General features: G+C 41.4%; 2 protein-coding genes across 4 annotated transcripts in view; one reads left to right on the top strand and one right to left on the bottom strand.

The window, feature by feature from the left end:
* Positions 1 to 5,015, bottom strand: part of LOC121578079 (brefeldin A-inhibited guanine nucleotide-exchange protein 3-like) — a 58,427-nt gene extending 53,412 nt beyond the window's left edge. For all 3 annotated transcript variants that reach the window (XM_041892172.2, XM_041892181.2, XM_041892190.2), the window contains exon 1: positions 4,623 to 5,015. In XM_041892172.2, the coding sequence (XP_041748106.2) occupies positions 4,623 to 4,707 (85 nt within the window). In that variant the 5' untranslated portion in view covers positions 4,708 to 5,015. The remainder of the gene's footprint in view (positions 1 to 4,622) is intronic.
* A 2,845-nt stretch (positions 5,016 to 7,860) lies between these two features.
* On the top strand, positions 7,861 to 19,553 carry LOC121584644 (p53 apoptosis effector related to PMP-22). Its single transcript, XM_041900654.2, has 3 exons — positions 7,861 to 8,199; positions 17,887 to 18,027; positions 19,241 to 19,553. The coding sequence occupies exons 1-3, from the start codon at positions 7,995 to 7,997 to the stop codon at positions 19,450 to 19,452; spliced, it is 558 nt and encodes a 185-aa protein (XP_041756588.1). The 5' UTR covers positions 7,861 to 7,994; the 3' UTR covers positions 19,453 to 19,553.
* The last annotated feature ends 1,260 nt before the right edge of the window (positions 19,554 to 20,813 follow it).

Genomic DNA, 20,813 nt, shown 5'->3' with positions numbered 1-20,813 from the left:
CTGGCCCAATGGTTCTCAGTCTGTCTGTAGAGTAACATAGGACTGGACTGGCCCAATGGTTCTCAGTCTTTCTGTAGAATAACATAGGACTGGACTGGCCCAATGGTTCTCAGTCTGTCTGTAGAGTAACATAGGACTGGACTGGCCCAATGGTTCTCAGTCTTTCTGTAGAATAACATAGGACTGGACTGGCCCAATGGTTCTCAGTCTTTCTGTAGAGTAACATAGGACTGGACTGGCCCAATGGTTCTCAGTCTGTCTGTAGAGTAACATAGGACTGGACTGGCCCAATGGTTCTCAGTCTTTCTGTAGAGTAACATAGGACTGGACTGGCCCAATGGTTCTCAGTCTTTCTGTAGAATAACATAGGACTGGACTGGCCATATGGTTCTCAGTCTTTCTGTAGAATACCCAGTCTTTGTTGTGGTACAGTATCAGAATCTGAAACACAGGTCAGTTTGGTCTAGGTTTTCTAGAAAAACAGGAAGTTCATTAAAACCATTACCATATGATGATATTCACATTGAAATGGCAGCATGAATAATGTAGTACGTGTGTGGGAGTGGATAAGTTCTCCTTGTCCTTGCCTTTATTCATGTGCCCTATGTGCAATATTGCATTAATCTCGCACCAGCATACCTGCTGTCCATTGGTATACAGCTGCAGGAAGGAGGGCAGCTGTCTGCCAGGCAGCCCTGTGCTATCGTGTCACTCTAATTCCTCACAGAGAGGTGACAGGAGCCTTGCAAAGAGCAGGTTCCACTGTGGAGTGGACAATTACAGTACTCAGTAATTTCTGTCACAACAACCTGGCATTTTGGTATTTAAAGAAAGAAAATGTGTCAATCAGTGATAGAGCTTGGCCTGAAATTCAAATGTGAATAGGTTAATGTGCTCTGTACTAATGGGAAAACTGCTGTGCCATTATTGAATAGGCCTACAGTGAGGGAAAAAAGTATTTGATCCCCTGCTGATTTTGTACGTTTGCCCACTGACAAAGAAATGATCAGTCTATAATTTTAATGGTAGGTTTATTTGAACAGTGAGAGACAGAATAACAACAAAAAAATCCAGAAAAACGCATGTCAAAAATGTTATAAATTGATTTGCATTTTAATGAGGGAAATAAGTATTTGACCCCCTCTCAATCAGAAAGATTTCTGGCTCCCAGGTGTCTTTTATACAGGTAACGAGCTAAGATTAGGAGCACACACTTAAAGGGAGTGCTCCTAATCTCAGCTTGTTACCTGTATAAAAGACACCTGTCCACAGAAGCAATCAATCAATCAATCAGATTCCAAACTCTCCACCATGGCCAAGACCAACGAGCTCTCCAAGGATGTCAGGGACAAGATTGTAGACCTACACAAGGCTGGAATGGGCTACAAAACCATCGGCAAGCAGCTTGGTGAGAAGGTGACAACAGTTGGTGCGATTATTCGCAAATGGAAGAAACACAAAATAACTGTCAATCTCCCTCGGCCTGGGGCTCCATGCAAGATCTCACCGCGTGGAGTTGCAATGATCATGAGAACGGTGAGGAATCAGCCCAGAACTACACGGGAGGATCTTGTCAATGATCTCAAGGCAGCTGGGACCATAGTCACCAAGAAAACAATTGGTAACACACTACGCCGTGAAGGACTGAAATCCTGCAGCGCCCGCAAGGTCCCCCTGCTCAAGAAAGCACATATACATGCCTGTCTGAAGTTTGCCAATGAACATCTGAATGATTCAGAGGAGAACTGGGTGAAAGTGTTGTGGTCAGATGAGACCAAAATGGAGCTCTTTGGCATCAACTCAACTCGCCGTTCTTGGAGGAGGAGGAATGCTGCCTATGACCCCAAGAACACCATCCCCACCGTCAAACATGGAGGTGGAAACATTATGCTTTGGGGGTGTTTTTCTGCTAAGGGGACAAGACAACTTCACCGCATCAAAGGGACGATGGACGGGGCCATGTACCGTCAAATCTTGGGTGAGAACCTCCTTCCCTCAGCCAGGGCATTGAAAATGGGTCGTGGATGGGTATTCCAGCATGACAATGACCCAAAACACACGGCCAAGGCAACAAAGGAGTGGCTCAAGAAGCAGCACATTAAGGTCCTGGAGTGGCCTAGCCTGTCTCCAGACCTTAATCCCATAGAAAATCTGTGGAGGGAGCTGAAGGTTCGAGTTGCCAAACGTCAGCCTCGAAACCTTAATGACTTGGAGAAGATCTGCAAAGAGGAGTGGGACAAAATCCCTCCTGAGATGTGTGCAAACCTGGTGGCCAACTACAAGAAACTTCTGACCTCTGTGATTGCCAACAAGGGTTTTGCCACCAAGTACTAAGTCATGTTTTGCAGAGGGGTCAAATACTTATTTCCCTCATTAAAATGCAAATCGATTGTTAACATTTTGGACATGCGTTTTTCTGGATTTTGTTGTTGTTATTCTGTCTCTCACTGTTCAAATAAACCTACCATTAAAATTATAGACTGGTCATTTCTTTGTCAGTGGGCAAACGTACAAAATCAGCAGGGGATCAAATACTTTTTTCCCTCACTGTACATGTCATATGTGAAAGAAAGTTCCTAAGGGGGTCAATAATATGGCTCTGTGTAGGGCCTAAAGAATGTGACCAGGGGTCATGGAAAGTGCATTATATATCATTACCTCATACAACAATATTCATAAACATTATGATTTATGCAACACCTATTGCCCACCTATCATTCATAAACATTATGATTGATGCAACACCTATTGCCCCCCTGTCATTCATAAACGTTATGATTTATGCAACAGCTATTGCCCGCCTGTCATTCATAAACATTATGATTGATGCAACACCTATTGCCCCCCTGTCATTCATAAACGTTATGATTTATGCAACACCTATTGCCCGCCTGTCATTCATAAACATTATGATTGATGCAACAGCTATTGCCCACCTGTCATTCATAAACATTATGATTGATGCAACAGCTATTTTCCCCCTGTCATTCATAAACATTATGATTGATGCAACAGCTATTGCCCACCTATCATTCATACACATTATGATTGATGCAAAACCTATTGCCCACCTGTCATTCATAAACGTTATGATTTATGCAACAGCTATTGCCCGCCTGTCATTCATAAACGTTATGATTTATGCAACAGCTATTGCCCACCTGTCATTCATAAACATTATGATTGATGCAACAGCTATTGCCCACCTGTCATTCATAAACATTATGATTGATGCGACAGCTATTGCCCACCTGTCATTCATAAACATTATGATTGATGCGACAGCTATTGCCCACCTGTCATTCATAAACATTATGATTGATGCAACACCTATTGCCCACCTGTCATTCATAAACATTATGATTCATGCGACAGCTATTGCCCACCTGTCATTCATAAACATTATGATTGATTCGACAGCTATTGCCCACCTGTCATTCATAAACATTATGATTGATGCGACAGCTATTGCCCACCTGTCATTCATAAACATTATGATTGATGCGACAGCTATTGCCCACCTGTCATTCATAAACATTATGATTGATGCGACAGCTATTGCCCACCTGTCATTCATAAACATTATGATTGATGCAACAGCTATTGCCCACCTGTCATTCATAAACATTATGATTGATGCAACAGCTATTTTCCCCCTGTCATTCATAAACATTATGATTGATGCAACAGCTATTGCCCACCTATCATTCATACACATTATGATTGATGCAAAACCTATTGCCCACCTGTCATTCATAAACGTTATGATTTATGCAACAGCTATTGCCCGCCTGTCATTCATAAACGTTATGATTTATGCAACAGCTATTGCCCACCTGTCATTCATAAACATTATGATTGATGCAACAGCTATTGCCCACCTGTCATTCATAAACATTATGATTGATGCGACAGCTATTGCCCACCTGTCATTCATAAACATTATGATTGATGCGACAGCTATTGCCCACCTGTCATTCATAAACATTATGATTGATGCAACACCTATTGCCCACCTGTCATTCATAAACATTATGATTCATGCGACAGCTATTGCCCACCTGTCATTCATAAACATTATGATTGATTCGACAGCTATTGCCCACCTGTCATTCATAAACATTATGATTGATGCGACAGCTATTGCCCACCTGTCATTCATAAACATTATGATTGATGCGACAGCTATTGCCCACCTGTCATTCATAAACATTATGATTGATGCGACAGCTATTGCCCACCTGTCATTCATAAACATTATGATTGATGCGACAGCTATTGCCCACCTGTCAATTGCATTAGGGACAACAGAAATGTTCACATGTAATGTGGCCAAATAGGTGAATGAGTGCTTTAATAATTGCACTGGTCTGGGTGCTGCCGAGTTGGCCATGGCACATAATGCTACGTCCGTTTTCCACTCTCCAGTAGCCTGATAAGAATATTTCCGGAAAGTCAGCAGCAGGCATAGTAAAATAGTTGACCATCTGAATGGCTGAACTACTAAACGAGGGTTTTTCAGGAAGCCTGAAACACACGCCTATCTTTGGTCAGTTTTCGATTCTATGACAGGTGCAACATTGGCTAGTGTCTGTTGCAGCCTGTTATTATAGGCTACTCACCACAGGCGAAGAGGCACGCATCCCGAATTGCTTTGTGCTTATTTCCAGATGCGTCCTTCTGTAGCTTACTTAGTATTTCGTCCATGATGACAAAAAGATGACAAAATGAGCAATGTTTAAATAAGTGCGATGTCCAGTTCACGGCCGCAGCATCCCTATCCTCTTATGATGATTCACTCCCAGGCCAGTGATGTAAGACCGAACGTCAAATCCGTGAAGCTGAGACAAAGCGTTTATTTACAGCGTTGCACAGCCGTACCAGGGTTTTCGGACTGTTTTATATTGATGCAACCGAGCGACCTGATCATTCTCATAATGAAACACCTGCATTTATCGAAAAATTACATGCCTATTATCCTACTGAACTGTCTTGATTCGAGTACGTATGGCCCATATTCGTTCTGGGAAATCAGAAACTGGGAAACTGTGGCCATGGAGCTCTCTTCTGGAACGGCTTTGACGGAGCAAGCGGTTGGCACTGTGGCTGCAAGATTGTGTTTTAGGCCATTTATTTTTACATGATAGGCCTATAAGTAAAAATATTGTTGGGATGAACATAGTAGTATTTCGGAATAAACAATCTAGCCCCGAGCCTGAGGTCAATTTAGACATGTAAAACACGTCATTCTCCAGCAGATAAATTCCATGGAATCTGACTCCATGCATTATATTTATTCTCACCCTCCAGGCAACCGCACCGGTTACCACAGCCACAAAGTCACAATTGGCTTTTTTGTATTAATTAAAAATTAAGATTAGGCATAAAACTAGCAGTGTGGTTAAGGTTAGGGGTAAGGTTAAGGTAGGTTTCAAATCTGATTTTAAGAAAATACATTGTAGAAATAGGCGGGGTTTAGCCATTTGTGGCTGTGGTAACTAGTGACGACTCCAACACAGCGCGAGACAACATAGTAGCCACATTAGCTGCGCGACCTGGGCAACATTCTATACCTGCAGAACGCAATATTGTGTCCAAAAATAGGCATTGTGGTGCTCATTTGAAATTCCTTTCTTTTTCGGCTTCAGACCCATGCCTATTCTCACTTAAAACGTAGTTTTTTGGTGGTTATGCAACATTATCACACAACATTATAATTCAGTTTAATACATGCTCTCCTTGTGAACCCTCACTTGTGCATTTATGTATTGATAAAATCCCAGCTCATAATCCTACTGATCATTGCTCAAAGCAAATTGCCGAAAGCAAGGAAGAAAGACTGAAGCAAATATTTACTATGAGATTACACAATGTAGCTGGCTAGATGACTACAGGAGAGATTACACAATGTAGCTGGCTAGATTACTACAGGAGAGATTACCCAATGTATCTGGCTAGATGACTACAGGAGAGATTACACAATGTAGCTGGTTAGATGACTACAGGAGAGATTACACAATGTAGCTGGCTAGATGACTACAGGAGAGATTACACAACGTAGCTGGCTAGATGACTACAGGAGAGATTACACAATGTAGCTGGTTAGATGACTACAGGAAAGATTACACAATGTAGCTGGCTAGATGACTACAGGAGAGATTACACAATGTAGCTGGCTAGATGACTACAGGAGAGATTACACAATGTAGCTGGCTAGATGACTACAGGAGAGCGAAATATGGATGAGCTGTTTTCAATGGAAGGGTTCTGAAATATTCTCTCTCTCCAAGGCGAGGTGTGACCGTGAAAGATCATAGTCATCCACCTCGGTGGAAACGACTTGTGACACACAAAGGGGACAGCCCTGGTGCGTCAGATGAGAGCTGATTTGGAGGTAGTCATCAGAATGTTCCCTGGGACAACGGTGGTCTACTCTGACATCACACAGTGGACTAGTTAGATGTTCCAGTGTGAGGAGGACATCAACAAGCACATAGAGATGGCCCAGCGCTCTGTCAACCAGCTGGTGTTTGAATTTCTCAGTGACAGGTGCATGCCCACAATCCGCCACTTTACCATACATCACATTTGACATTTTAGTCATTTAGCAGACGCTCTTATCCAGAGCGATTTACAGTTAGTGAGTGCATACATTTTCATACTGGCCCTCCGTGGGAAATGAACCCACAACCCTGGCGTTGCAAGCGCCATGCTCTACCAACTGAGCTACAGGGGATCCCTGTGTCCCTGGGCAGTGCCGTAGGGCAGGGTTTCCCAAACTCGGTCCTGCCCCCCAAAGCTCTCTTACTTGAGAGTCTGAGAGCTGATCTCTCCTCCTTCAAGCAAGATGCACACAGTAGTACACACCATCACACTCAACATGAGCGCGATGGCGCACGCATGCGAGCGGTCTGGTCAGCATGTTACAGTGTCAATGGATTGGGCTTGAGATGCTGGTTGGGTTGACTCTCGCCATTTGGCCAAGCCTGACGAGAATGAGCCTTCCTGCCAAAGTAACAGGTTTATTAAACAGGTTTACATGCTGACTAGACCGCCCGCACGCGTGCGTCCGCGTGCGCCATTGCGCGCATTTTGATTTTGTCCACCCACACCAGACACGATCAGGACACGCAGGTTGAAATATCAAAACGAACTCTGAACCAACTACATTAATTTGGAGACAGGTCGAAAAGCATTAAACATTTGTCTATTTAGCTAGCTAGCTTGTTAATGCTAGCTAATTTGTCCTGGGATATAAACATTGTGTTGTTATTTTACATGAAGTCCACAAGGTCCTCTACTCCGACAATTAATCCACTGATTAAACCGTAAAAATGTATTTTCTAGTAATCTCTCCTACTTCAGGCTTCTTCTTCTTCTTTTGACTTTATATGGCGGTTGGCAACCAACTTTATGGTGCATTAACACAACCAACTGGACTGGAGCGTAGACCTCAGTTCATCTTTCAGTCACCCAAGTGGACAAGAGAGTGAAGGAAAAGCAGCCAACAAGTGCTCAGCATATGTGGGAACTCCTTCAAGACTGTTGGAAAAACATTCCAGGTGAAGCTGGTTGAGAGAATGCCAAGAGTGTGCAAAGCTGTCATCAAGGCAAAGGGTGGCTATTTGAAGAATCTCAAATATAAAATATATTTTGATTTGTTAACTATTTTTTGGTTACTACATGATTCCATATGTGCTATTTCATAGTGTTGATGTCTTCACTATTATTCTACAATGTAAAAAATAGTAAAAATAAAGAAAAACCCTTGAATGAGTAGGTGTGTCCAAACTTTTGACTGGCAGTGTATGTGTACATTTATTTTGCAACGCTCGCGCACGGGACGCGTTAGGCTACTGTGCACAGATTACGTTGCAAACTAGGGTGGAGCTTTCAGATTTGATCAGTAAAAAAGGTGTAGTTTACACAAACCCATATCGTATCTGGACTCCCGACCGCTTCTATCCGCACTGTCCGGTTTGTGTTTGTCGATAATGTTTCGCTGTGGACTTGCGTATCCAAGATGCAGGTGGATCGTACCACTTCTTTTGCTTTTTGCGATTATATTTGACATTATTGCAATTGCTGCTAACTCGGGATGGGTTGAGAACAAGGACGCAAAGTCCCACTACGCAAGTATGTGGAGTCAATGCCGAGGCCTGCATGACAACTGGGAATGCAAATCTCTCATGGAATTCTGTAAGTATCATATTGAAAAAAATCTATAAAGATTCACTCAACAGCCCTAATCATAGTGACAAGGAAAATAAGACTATATTAATTATTTATGACAATTTATAGCCTACTGTACAATAGTGTATGTATTCAGAAATTGATTTAGAGACTATTATTATGCTCACAGTAAGAGAGCTGATCAAGATCATTTATTTTTATTTTATTTATTTTATTTCACCTTTATTTAACCAGGTAAGCCAGTTGAGGACAAGTTCTCATTTACAACTGCGACTTGGCCAAGATAAAGCAAAGCAGTGCGATAAAAACAACAACACAGAGTTACATATGGGGTAAACAAAACATAAAGTCAAAAATACAACATAAAATATATATACAGTTTGTGCGAATGTAGTAAGTTATGGCGGTAAGGCAATAAATAGGCCATAGTGCAAAATAGTTACAATTTCGAATTAACACTGGAATGATAGATGTGCAAAAGATGATGTGCAAATAGAGATAATGGGGTGCAAATTAGCAAAATAAATAACAATATGGGGATGAGGTAGTTGGGTTGGCTAATTTCAGAAAGGCTGTGTAAAGGTGCAGTGATCGGTAAACTGCTCTGACAACTGACGCTTAAAGTTAGTGAGGGAGATAAGAGTCTCCAGCTTCAGCGATTTTTGCAGTTCGTTCCAGTCATTGGCAGCAGAGAACTGGAAGGAATGGCGGACAAAGGAGGTGTTGGCTTTGGGGACGACCAGTGAGATATACCTGCTGGAGCGCAGACTACGGGTGGGTGTTGCTATGGTGACCAGTGAGCTAAAATAAGACGGGGATTTGCCTAGCAGTGATTTATAGATGACCTGGAGCCAGTGGGTTTGGCGACGAATATGTAGTGAGGGCCAGCCAACAAGAGCGTACAGGTCACAATGCTGGGTAGTATATGGGGCTTTGGTGACAAAACGGATGGCACTGTGATAGACTACATCCAATTTGCTGAGTAGAGTGTTGGAGGCTATTTTGTAAATGACATCGCCGAAGTCAAGGATCGTTAAGGATAGTCAGTTTTACGAGGGCTAATAACTAATAGTCTACCTACACAGTACAAAAGGTATTCCGCAGAGGTATTTCATTAGTTGTAAATTGTTTGAAGGGCAAGTGCATAGGCCTACTTCATGAACAACCTATTTCTTTATTCCTTTACATAAAGTCTGCCCTCAACAAGCAAAGGAATGCTCTGCTGGGAGTTTTTCAATGGCAAAGTGGCAGCCAGTCAGAGTGAACTTCCAACAACACTTTATTTACCCTGTTCCCCATTGTCTTTAGCATGTCATTTGCCTATAAACCCAAACCCAAACCGGTAGCTGTTTGTGTTGGTGTTTTCCTGCACATTTTACAGCTACTATAATAGATCTACCCCCTACATCTCAACTCATCATGGTAATCAGAAAATATTTCCATTTAGATCCTTTTCTCATACAAAATTATAATGTTGGCTGCTTTAGATATATTGTAAGAATATTGCAACCAATGTTCCAATTCCTAACAATAGTATATAATGTGATAGAACAAAATAGAATAGAGAATTGCCTTTGAATATTGGTGTTAACAGGCAGGATGGATTCATATCAAGATGGCTTTCTCAGTCATGTTCTCAGGGCTATTTTTAGAAGTGTGAGGAGTGCCTGTACCAAGCTGGAGAGGTCCTGCTACAAACCACTGCCAGACAATCTGTGGTGAGAAAAGAGAATTGAGAAAATGCCTCTTTGTCTTCACTGGACGCTGGTGAAAAATATAAATGCCTGGTACATTCTGAACATATGCTATTTCTCAGAACTCAGGAAGTACTCCTGCAGTCAGTCAGTTAGAACAGCTGTGTTGTCATTCAGGTAGCAGTCCAAATGGAGGAATAGTTTCAGCTCTCAGTAAACAATGGCAACATTGTTGATGTTATAAGGAGAGGAAAAGGCAGTTACACTTATCACAGTGTCCTTGCTCAGTGAATGGGTTACTTACATAAATGCAACCATTCACTTACCCTATACTGTGGGACTGCATAGCCCAGTAGTGAACAAAGCAGGCAGGTGGAATTGGACTCAGAGAAATGAAGTTGGTATAATTGTACCATTCATTTTCGTACCACAAAAAGTTAGCTTATATATAGTCAGAAAATACAAATTAAGGGGAATTATATATTCATTTTTATTATGCGGTGCATGTAGAGTCAGTGCTGCTGGTCCAAGGTAAACAATGTTTGGGTGAGTGCAGTTGGCTATAATGTCGCTTTCTGACTGGTGCCATCAAGATGAACTAGTATTGACATATTACCACTGGAACACAACTTTGTTGTGATTAAACAACCTCAGCCGGATGTTGTCCAATCCTGTCCCTTTCTGGGTGGGAAGATAGCATGGATGGATTCTCTGGAATTAGTGGGGTCATGTTGGATGGATGGTGTTATGGGATTTGTTTGTCTTCAAAATCATTGACATTCTCTCTGTATATTGTGTACATTTACATTTAAGTCATTTAGCAGACGCTCTTATCCAGAGCGACTTACAAATTGGGTATTAACACAGTAATTACTATTGTATCAACATTGTTTTAACATTGTCAGACAATAATTTATTAATCACTTAATAATAGGAAATAATAGGAATTGCTTAATGGAGTGGAGCGTTTTTGTGTGATTATTAGGCTATGTAAAGTTTTAGCCAAATCAATGTGATAGAGACAGAGCCTACCTAAAACGGTAAGCATACCGCTTAGCTTGGAGTCACATAACAAGGTTGCTCATTTAAAATGCACAGTGCATGAATGAAATCAACAAAAAAATACACAGTGCATGAATGAAATCAACAACACTCAAAAGTGCACATGAACAAAAGTGCCAAAACCAATTCTAGAATCTGTACTTAATCGCTGTAGATGACGACTCAACTGATTAAATCGCTTCAAGTTCAGACCCATACTTTTTCTAATTAACAACATTGGTTAGCCATTGGTTGTTTATTTTTAACTTGATTAGGAAAGACACAAGACAGATGTTCCCCATCTGGAGAGTATTTAGACTGTCAGGCGTATTTGTGAGCTATCTTCTGCCCTGTAAGCTGTCCACATCACACTGTTCGGATTGGATTGACATACTCACTAACACTAACATTTAAAGAGATCCTTCACTAAAATTTAAAGAGATCCTTCACTAAGATTTAAAGAGATCCTTCACTAACATTTAAAGTGATCCTTTGCAACAGTCAAACAACTGTAACAGTCGGCTACTAATACACCAAAACTGTTCTCAAACATGGAATTGAGATCCAGAGAAGCACATCATTTTGAGTGTGAGAATATTTACATTTTCTGAACACAAGGGACATATTATCTGTTCTCACGCCACCTCTCTGTACTTCTGTTTAATGTTTGAATGATACTCTCTACTCTATGGTTTAGTACACACGAAATAGAACTTGTTAGACTAGGACCCCATTGTCTGTTAGAGGCAAGTGAGTGCATGACTGCAGTGCCTGAGGCTTAGGTGTAGGCTGCCTGCCATTTAATCTTGATGGTAGACAGAGAGAGTGAATAATTTAAGGTGTGAGCTATGCATTTGCATGCAACAGATGTCAGTTAATAACCTACCACCAGTAATGTGTGTTGAAATACGATGCAGTTGTGATACTGTAGAACAAAGGTTTGTTCCGCATTGCAATGAAACCTATCAGGATTCATTCATACATTCATTATAATACCCTAGTTTCATTGCAATGTTTGTGTTACAGCATGACATAATGTACTACCCCCTTCCCCAATACACGTGTAAATATCGGACTATAAATTGGGCTTTCCTGTATTATACTTATGCTAAATGGTTTATTCTATTCTACTGAGCCATTTACTTTATGTTCGTATCTTTTATTATTTCTTATTGTTGTTGCATTGTCCAGAAGGAACCTGTCAGTAAGCATTTCATTAGACGGTGTATACCATGTGTTTCCTGTACATACGACTAATAAAACTTGAAATTTGAACTTGAAACTACAACAAGCAAGGGTACTTTCTGCAACAGTGTGCAAGCGCATTGCTGGTTTCTGTACATTCAAGAGAAGGAGATCAAACCAGACCCTCTAAATAGCTATCAGAGTCTCTCATTCACAACCTAATTTGATTGGGGGACAAATCTTTGCATTTGTGAGCATTTCTTATTGCAGGATTCCATGGACAATGTGTTTAAACTTAGTGGATGCATAATCACAACTTTTCTTTAAATGAGATCTTGTTTTTTTGTGTCCTCCTGGCCCTGTAATTGTGTTATTGTTGGGTGTGGTAGGATGTAACCAGGGCGTATCCACACCCGTCCCTGAGACTGACATACTGTCAACATGGAATGTGGACAACTTTCTGTTCCTGTAGAGACTCTAGTTGTGCTGGAGGGATGCAGTTGTTCTTGGCCCTTATTGAAAACCACATGATTTCACATGTGGAAACTCATAGTGATTCAGGAGTAACATTACAGAATAATATGCCCCACCAACATTAGACAACTCGACAGAAAACCCTCCAATTGCTGAAATAAGTCAATGAAATCAATGACGAGAAAATAGTCAGATTAACTGATAACTAAAATAGAAGTCAGATGGTACAGTCGTGGTCAAACGTTTTGAGAATGACACAAATATTAATTTTCACAAATCTGATGCCTCAGTTTTTATGATGGCAATTTGCATATACTCCAGAATGTTATGAAGAGTGACCAGATGAATTGCAATTAATTGCAAAGTCCCTCTTTGCCATGAAAATGAACTTAATCCCCCCAAAAAACATTTCCACTGCATTTCAGCCCTGCCACAAATGGACCAGCTGACATCATGTCAGTGATTCTCTCGTTAACACAGGTGAGAGTGTTGATGAGGACAAGGCTGGAGATCACTCTGTCATGCTGATTGAGTTAGAATAACATTTACATTTACATCATTTAGCAGACGCTCTTATCCAGAGCGACTTACAAATTGGTGCATTCAATTTATGATAGCCAGTGGGACAACCATTTTTTATTTTATTTTTTATGGGGGGGGTAGAAGGATTACTTTATACTATTCTAGGTATTCCTTAAAGAATAGACTGGAAGCTTTAAAATGAGGGTTGTGCTTGAAATCATTGTTCTTCCTCTGTTAACCATGGTTACCTGCAAGGAAACACGTGCCGTCATCTTTGCTTTGCACAAAAAGGGCTTCACAGGCAAGGATATTGCTGCTAGTAAGATTGCACCTAAATCAACCATTTATCAGATCATCAAGAACTTCAAGGAGAGAGGTTCAATTGTTGTGAAGAAGGCTTTAGGGTGCCCAAGAAAGTCCAGCAAGCGCCAGGACCGTCTCCTAAAGTTGATTCAGCTGCGGGATCGGGGCACCACCAGTGCAGAGCTTGCTCAGGAATGGCAGCAGGCAGGTGTGAGTGCATCTGCACGCACAGTGAGGCGAAGACTTTTGGAGGATGGCCTGGTGTCAAGAATGGCAGCGAGGAAGCCACTTCTCTCCAGGAAAAACATCAGGGACAGACTGATATTCTGCAAAGGGACAGGGATTGGACTGCTGAGGACTGGGATAAAGTCATTTTCTCTGATGAATCCCCTTTCCGATTGTTTGGGGCATCCGGAAAAAAGCATGTCCGGAGAAGACAAGGTGAGCGCTACCATCAGTCCTGTGTCATGCCAACAGTAAAGCATCCTGAGACCATTCATGTATGGGGTTGCTTCTCAGCCAAGGGAGTGGGCTCACTCACAATTTTGCCTAAGAACACAGCCATTAATAAAGAATGTTACCAACACATCCTCCGAGAGCAACGTCTCCCAACCATCCAAGAACAGTTTGGTGACGAACAATGCCTTTTCCAGCATGATGGAGCACCTTGGCATAAGGCAAAAGTGATAACTAAGTGGCTCGGGGAACAAAACATCGAAACTTTGGGTCCATGGACAGGAAACTCCCCAGACCTTAATCCCATTGAGAACTTGTGGTCAATCCTCAAGAGGCGGGTGGACAAACAAAAACCCACAAATTCTGACAAACTCCAAGCATTGATTATGCAAGAATGGGCTGCCATCAGTCAGGATGTGGCCCAGAAGTTAATTGACAGCATCCCAGGGCGGATTGCAGAGGTCTTGAAAAAGAAGGGTCAACACTGCAAATATTGACTCTTTGCATAAACTTAATGTAATTGTCAATAAAAGCCTTTGACACTTATGGAATGCTTGTAATTATACTTCAGTATACCATAGTAACATCTGACAAAAATATCTAAAAACACTGAAGCAGCAAACTTTGTGAAGACCAATACTTGTGTCATTCTCAAAACTTTTGACCACGACTGTACTCTTTTGCTAAGTGCAGAGATGTATTATAGGTAATGAATGTGTAGGGGACTTCTGATAATGCTACAGACTTTGTGGCGCAGCAGAAAGATCAGTATACCCCAAAGCCAGGGGTTGAGTTCAAATCCCAGATGGGATCATTGAAAAGTCAAATGATCATGTCAAATGTAATCATATTGTCATTGATTAAAGATTTTCCACTATTTTAGCTGAACAGCGTACCACTTACCTTAAAAACCCCATACCGTTTCATTACTTTCCTTACCAAAAAAGCACATGAAATTGCATTTTTACATTTTTAAATATTTTTTTTCACATGTTGAGCTGACATATTTTGTGGGGACGGGGATATTATGTAAGAGAAAAACCGTTGTAACAATATTTCTTCCAGACTGAGTTTATGTTCTTTGAATGCACCTTTATCAGTTTTCAAGATATTTCGAAATGTAGGGCTATGTGTGAAGAGCTATTTGTATCAGTTAAAGTCATATCACGTGTGTATGACTGGAAATGCATTATTATTACGATGATTATTATTATTGCACTATTTTTTGCGTTGTCCAGGGTAGGGGAGGGAATGGCCGGCAGGGATGTAGCTCAGTTTGTAGAGCATGGCGTTTGCAATGCCTGGGTTGTGGGTTCGATTCCCATGGGGGGCCAGTATGATTTTTAAAAAAAATAATAATAATGTATGCACTCACTAACTGTATGTCGCTCTGGATAAGAGCATCTGCTAAATTATGTAAATGTTTATGTCTATGACAAGTGCTTTGCAAAAAAAAAAATCAACTTTCCCAAACATCATTCCAATATCTCTCAACCTCTTATGCTTCAAATTCCAAAATACATTTAATTCCAGCTCCATAGTATACAGATGTAGGATCTTAATTTGAGCCAGTTTGCTACAGCAGAAAAATAATCCTGCACCAACAGGAAATGTGAGTTATTATTTGGATTATAATTCATGGACATTTTTCGTAAGGGAAAATCAAGTCTGAAATTTCAAAGTGGAAATTACAAACTACAGAAGTCTTTTTAAACCTCAAATACACTACAAGTTTAAAATGTCCTGCATTGCAGGAAAGTTATCCTGTACCAGGGTGATCAAATTAAGATCCTACATCTGTACTTACCAGCTCAAAAGTATAGTCTTGTCTATACTGTGCCTTCAGGAAGTATTCATACCCCTTGACTTATTCCACATTTTGTTGTGTTACAGCCTGAATTCAAAATGTATTAACTCGATTTTTGTATCTGCCATCTACACACGATACCCCATAATGACAAAGTGAAAACATGTTTTTAGACATTTTAGCTAATGTTTGGAAAATGAAATACAGAAATATCTAATTTACATAAGTATTCACACCCCTGAGTCAATACATGTTAGAATCACATTTCTTCAAGTTCAAGTTTCAATGTCACATGCAGAAGTACAGTGAAATGCCTTTCTTAAAAACTCAGAACCAAACCATGCAGTAATCAAAAACAATGTATTACTAGACAACAACAAAAAATGAGAAATAAGAAATATGAAATACACAATAAAGTAAGTAAGCATACTATATACAGGAAATATTTAAAAAGTCAGTTCCAATACCATATTTACATGTGCAGGGATACTGGAGTGATGGAGGTAGATATGTATAGGGGTAAGGTTACTAGGCAACAGGATATAAGATAAATAGAGTAGCAGCAGCTTGTATGTGAGTGGGTGTGTGGGTGTTTAGAGTCAGTATACATGTATGTGTGAGTAATCAGATGATGGAGTGAGTGTTTGTGTGTGTGTTGGAGTGACCGTGTGTGTGTGTAGGGCCCTGTAAGTGTGCATAGAGACACTGCAAATACTGAAATAAAAGGACAATAAAGATACAAGGTAAACTCGGTCTGTGTAGCTATTTTGTTAGCTATTTATCAGTCTTATTGCTTGGGGATAGAAGCTGTTCAAGAGGCTGTTGGTGTCAGACTTGATGCAGCGATTACAGCTGTGAGTCTTTCTGGGTAAGTCTCTAAGAGCTTTGCACACCTGGATTATACAATATTTGCACATGATTCTTTTTTATATTCTTCAAGCTCTGTCAAGTTGGTTGTTGATTATTGCAAGACAGCCATGTTCAAGTCTTGCCATATATCTTCAAGACGATTTTAAGTCAAAACTGTATCTAGGCCACTCAGGAACATTCAATGTCAACTTTGTAAGCAACTCCAGTGAATATTTGGCCTTATGTTTTAGGTTATTGTCCTGCTGAAAGGTGAATTTGTTTCCCAGTGTCTGTTGGAAAGCAGACTGAACCAGGTTTCCTTCTAGGATTTTGCCTGTGATTAGCTCTATTCCGTTTATTCTTATCCTAAAAAAACTCCCTGGTCCTTGCCGATGACAAGCATACCCATAACATGATGCAGCAACCACCATGCTTGAAAATATTAAGTGATACTCAGTGATGTGTTGTGTTGGATTTGCCCGAAACATAACACTTTCTATTCAGGACATCAAGTTAATTTCTTTGCTTTTTTTTTTTTTTTTACAGTTTTACTTTAGTGCCTTCTTGCAAACAGGATGCAGGTTTTGGAATATTGTTTATTCTGTACAGGCTTCGTTCTTTTCACTCTGTCATTTAGGTTAGTATTGTGGAGTAACTACAATGTTGTTGATCCCTCCTCAGTTTTCTCCTATCACAGCCATTAAACTGTAATTGTTTAAAAGTCACTATTGGCCTCACGGTGAAATCCCTGAGCGGTTTCCTTCCTCTCTGGCAACTGAGTTAGGAAGGACGCCTATCTTTGTAGTGACTGGGTGTATTGATACACCTTCCAAAGTGTAATTAATAACTTCACTATGCTCAAAGGGTTATTTAATGTCTGCTTTTTACATTTTTACCCATCTACCAATAGGTGCCCTTCTTTGTCAGGCATTGGACAACCTCCCTGGTCTTTGTGGTTGAATCTGTGTTTGAAATTCCCTGCTCAACTGAGGGGGGACCTTACAGATAATTGTATGTGTGGGGTACAGAGATGAGGTAGTCATTCAAAAATCTTGTTAAACACTATTATTGCCCACAGAGTGAGTCCGTGCAACTAATGATGTGCCTTGTTAAGCACATTTTTACTCCTGAACTTATTTAGGCTTGCCATAACAAAGGGGTTGAATACTTATTGACTCAAGACATTTCAAACATAATTCCACTTTGACAAAACTGGGTTTTGTGTGTAGGCCAGTGACACAAAATCTCAATTGAATCCATTTTAAATTCAGGCTGTAACACAACAAAATGTGGAAAAAGTCAAGAGGTGTGACTACTTTCTGAAGGCTCTGTACTAAACATTGCTTGTTGATGTGTTTTCAGCTTGGGCCCAGGCTGTGGCAGCTCTTATGATCATCGGCCTCATCATCCTCATCATCGCCTTCATCATCTCCTGTATCGCTCTCTGCTGCACCCTCAACATCAGCCTTCTGCCCGTCATCGGGGTCCTGCTCTTCATCACTGGTAAGATACACAACACCTTTCTGTTCTTCTTCCCAGATCAATCTTACTCCTAGACTAAAAAGCAATCTCCATTGAAAATGCTTTTTGGTCTAGCATTAGGCTTAATCTGTGTCAGAGAAACCACCCCCTTATGTTTTTGTACTTCAAGTGTCTGGGCTAATGGAGGAGAGGTTAGTTATTGAAGACAGTGAAATATTAACAACTGGCTTGCTTTTGTGAATTCGGCCTGCCTCAAAATGTATTGCTTCAAACCTCAAACTACAAGCACTCTCATACTTTAGTGCTACTTATGCTCCTCCACGTTCTGAGGGTGCTCAAGGAGCATTGCAACCATAGCTACTGTGGAGTTGGAGAGTCCTAAAGCTAATCTTCTTCTGATTTGAACCATTGCCAACGAGGAGCGGGAGTTGTTTGTGTCCCTACTCTGCTCTGAGGTTCAGGGAAGGGCTGTGGTATGGCGTTGCCATGGAATCTGGGAGAATGTTCAGCGTCTGGCTGAGTCACAGCACTGATAGTGAGATCATAGGAACACTCCCCCTGCCCCCCTAGTGTGAAACCTGATAGCCCAGCCCGGCCTATGCCTAGGGGAAAAGTCAATCAGAATTACCCTGAAACTGTCTGTCAGACATAGCTGAATCATAGAGGTGTCTGACTATAAAGCTGTCGTGCTCTCATGGGAATGTTTTGCTAGTGTTTAGTGTAGTAAATAAGTATTAGTATTCAGAACTAGTTCTGACTGGATCACCAGTATATGTGGATGTAAAGTAGTAACAGTAGTAATCATCGCTATGTGATCCATTGTTTGATCCCACTTTGTGATTCGCCGTCCATACAGTGAATGTGTAAAATATAATTCTCAGTTTCTCAACTTGAACTCATCCACCTTAGTTATCCACCTTCTAATCTAGTTATCCACCTTCTACTCTAAATGACACATACTCTAATTTGTTGTTACGTCTAAGCCCTAGAGCTATAAGTTCACACACCCACACGCTAGTTTTGGTAGACTCTCACACTTATGTGTCACTGTTCCACAGAGTCAGCCTCCTCCCCTGTTTGGAATGATCCAGCACTGACAAACCTCTCTGTTCTGCCTGTTTCTCTGTTCTGCCTGTTTCTGAATGATCCACCACTGACGACCCTCTCTGTTCTGCCTGTTTCTGAATGATCCACCTCTGACAAATCTCTCTGTTCTGCCTGTTTCTCACCACAGTGATCATTCAGTTCATCGCCCTCATCATCTACCCAGTCAGGTTCAATGACCTGATCTTCGAGGGCCACTACGACTACACCTGGGCCTACGGCTTCGGCTGGGGGGCCACCATCCTTAGCATCGGCTGTGGGATCCTCTTCTGCTGCCTGCCTCGCTACGAAGACGAGCTCACGGGCCTTGCCAAGACCAAATACATCTATACCTCAGCTTAGAGGAACCACGGACACCCCCAGGCTTCATCTCAATAGTCTGAAGTGACTTCCCTTCTCCTTATCTCCTTCCCTCCTCATCTCCTTCTCATCTCCTCATCTCCTTCCCTCCTCATCTCCTCATCTCCTTCCCTCCTCATCACCTTCTCATCTCCTTATCTCCTTCCCTCCTCATCTCCTTCTCATCTCATCTCCTTCCCTCCTCATCTCCTTCTCACCTCCTCATCCCCTTCCCTCCTCATCTCCTCCTCCTCATCTCCTTCCCTCCTCATCTCCTTCTCATCTCCTTCCCTCCTCATCTCCTTCTCATCTCCTCATCTCCTTCCCTCCTCATCTCCTTATCTCCTTCCCTTCTCATCTCCTTCTCATCTCATTATCTCCTTCCCTCCTAATCTCCTTCTCATCTCCTCATCTCCTTCCATCCTCATCTCCTCATCTCCTTCCCTCCTCATCTCCTTCTCATCTCCTCATCTCCTTCCCTCCTTATCTCCTTCTCATCTCCTCTTCTCCTTCCCCCCTCATCTCCTTCTCATCTCCTTATCTCCTTCCCTCCTCATCTCCTTCCCTCCTCATCTCCTTCTCATCTCCTCATCTCCTTCCCTTCATCTGCACTGAGGAAAACACAGGACAGTGAAAGCAATATAGTAGACACCTACCAGGAATTTACTTTCACCTGCTCAGGTTCTTTCATATCAGCCAGATGAAGGAGAGGAAGCCCACTTTAGACTATTGAGATGCAGCTCCGGGCGGACAGAAGCACCTCTGCCACCACAGAGGACAGAGGACACTGACACTTAGACATATAATTGGAGGTCACTTTTGTCATTTCCAACAACGCTGAATGTCCTCTCCGTTGGAAAGATCCCATAGATGTGTATCTCTGTCTAATGCCCTATTTCCGACCCTATACTGATCCCTATATTGATTTGAGTGGGCCACGTTACCAAGGGAGGCTGCCAGGTATGGATATCCCAGAGGCTTTGTTTCTATCACATTGGATGTTTTTCCATGTTTGATGTTTGTGTACAGTAGTTGAAGTGACTCAGAAGCAATATTGCAGATTATACATAAACAATGTCCATAAACCTCCATAACCTTATCCTTAAATTCGTTCAATTCAAAATCACAGAAGTGCACTTAATATCAATGGTAAGAACTCCATCCTAGAGTTGATGGATTATGTCAAGTGTTCTTATCAGCTGAGTTAGAGGGCATATGCCCTACAAACAAAGCTACTGTATTTGACTGCAGGATTGTTGGATGTTTTAAGATGTCGCTTTTCAAAGATTTATTCACTTTAATCCTAATTTGAATGGTTCAGGTCATTTAATGGCTAAACTGAATTATTGTAAGTACAGTAGAGA

This window comes from Coregonus clupeaformis, chromosome 1 (assembly GCF_020615455.1).
Source record: "Coregonus clupeaformis isolate EN_2021a chromosome 1, ASM2061545v1, whole genome shotgun sequence".
In the NCBI taxonomy this organism is placed as follows: Eukaryota; Metazoa; Chordata; class Actinopteri; order Salmoniformes; family Salmonidae; genus Coregonus; species Coregonus clupeaformis.
The sequence above is the reverse complement of the archived record's forward strand: the minus strand, read 5'-3'. Positions and strand labels throughout refer to the sequence as shown.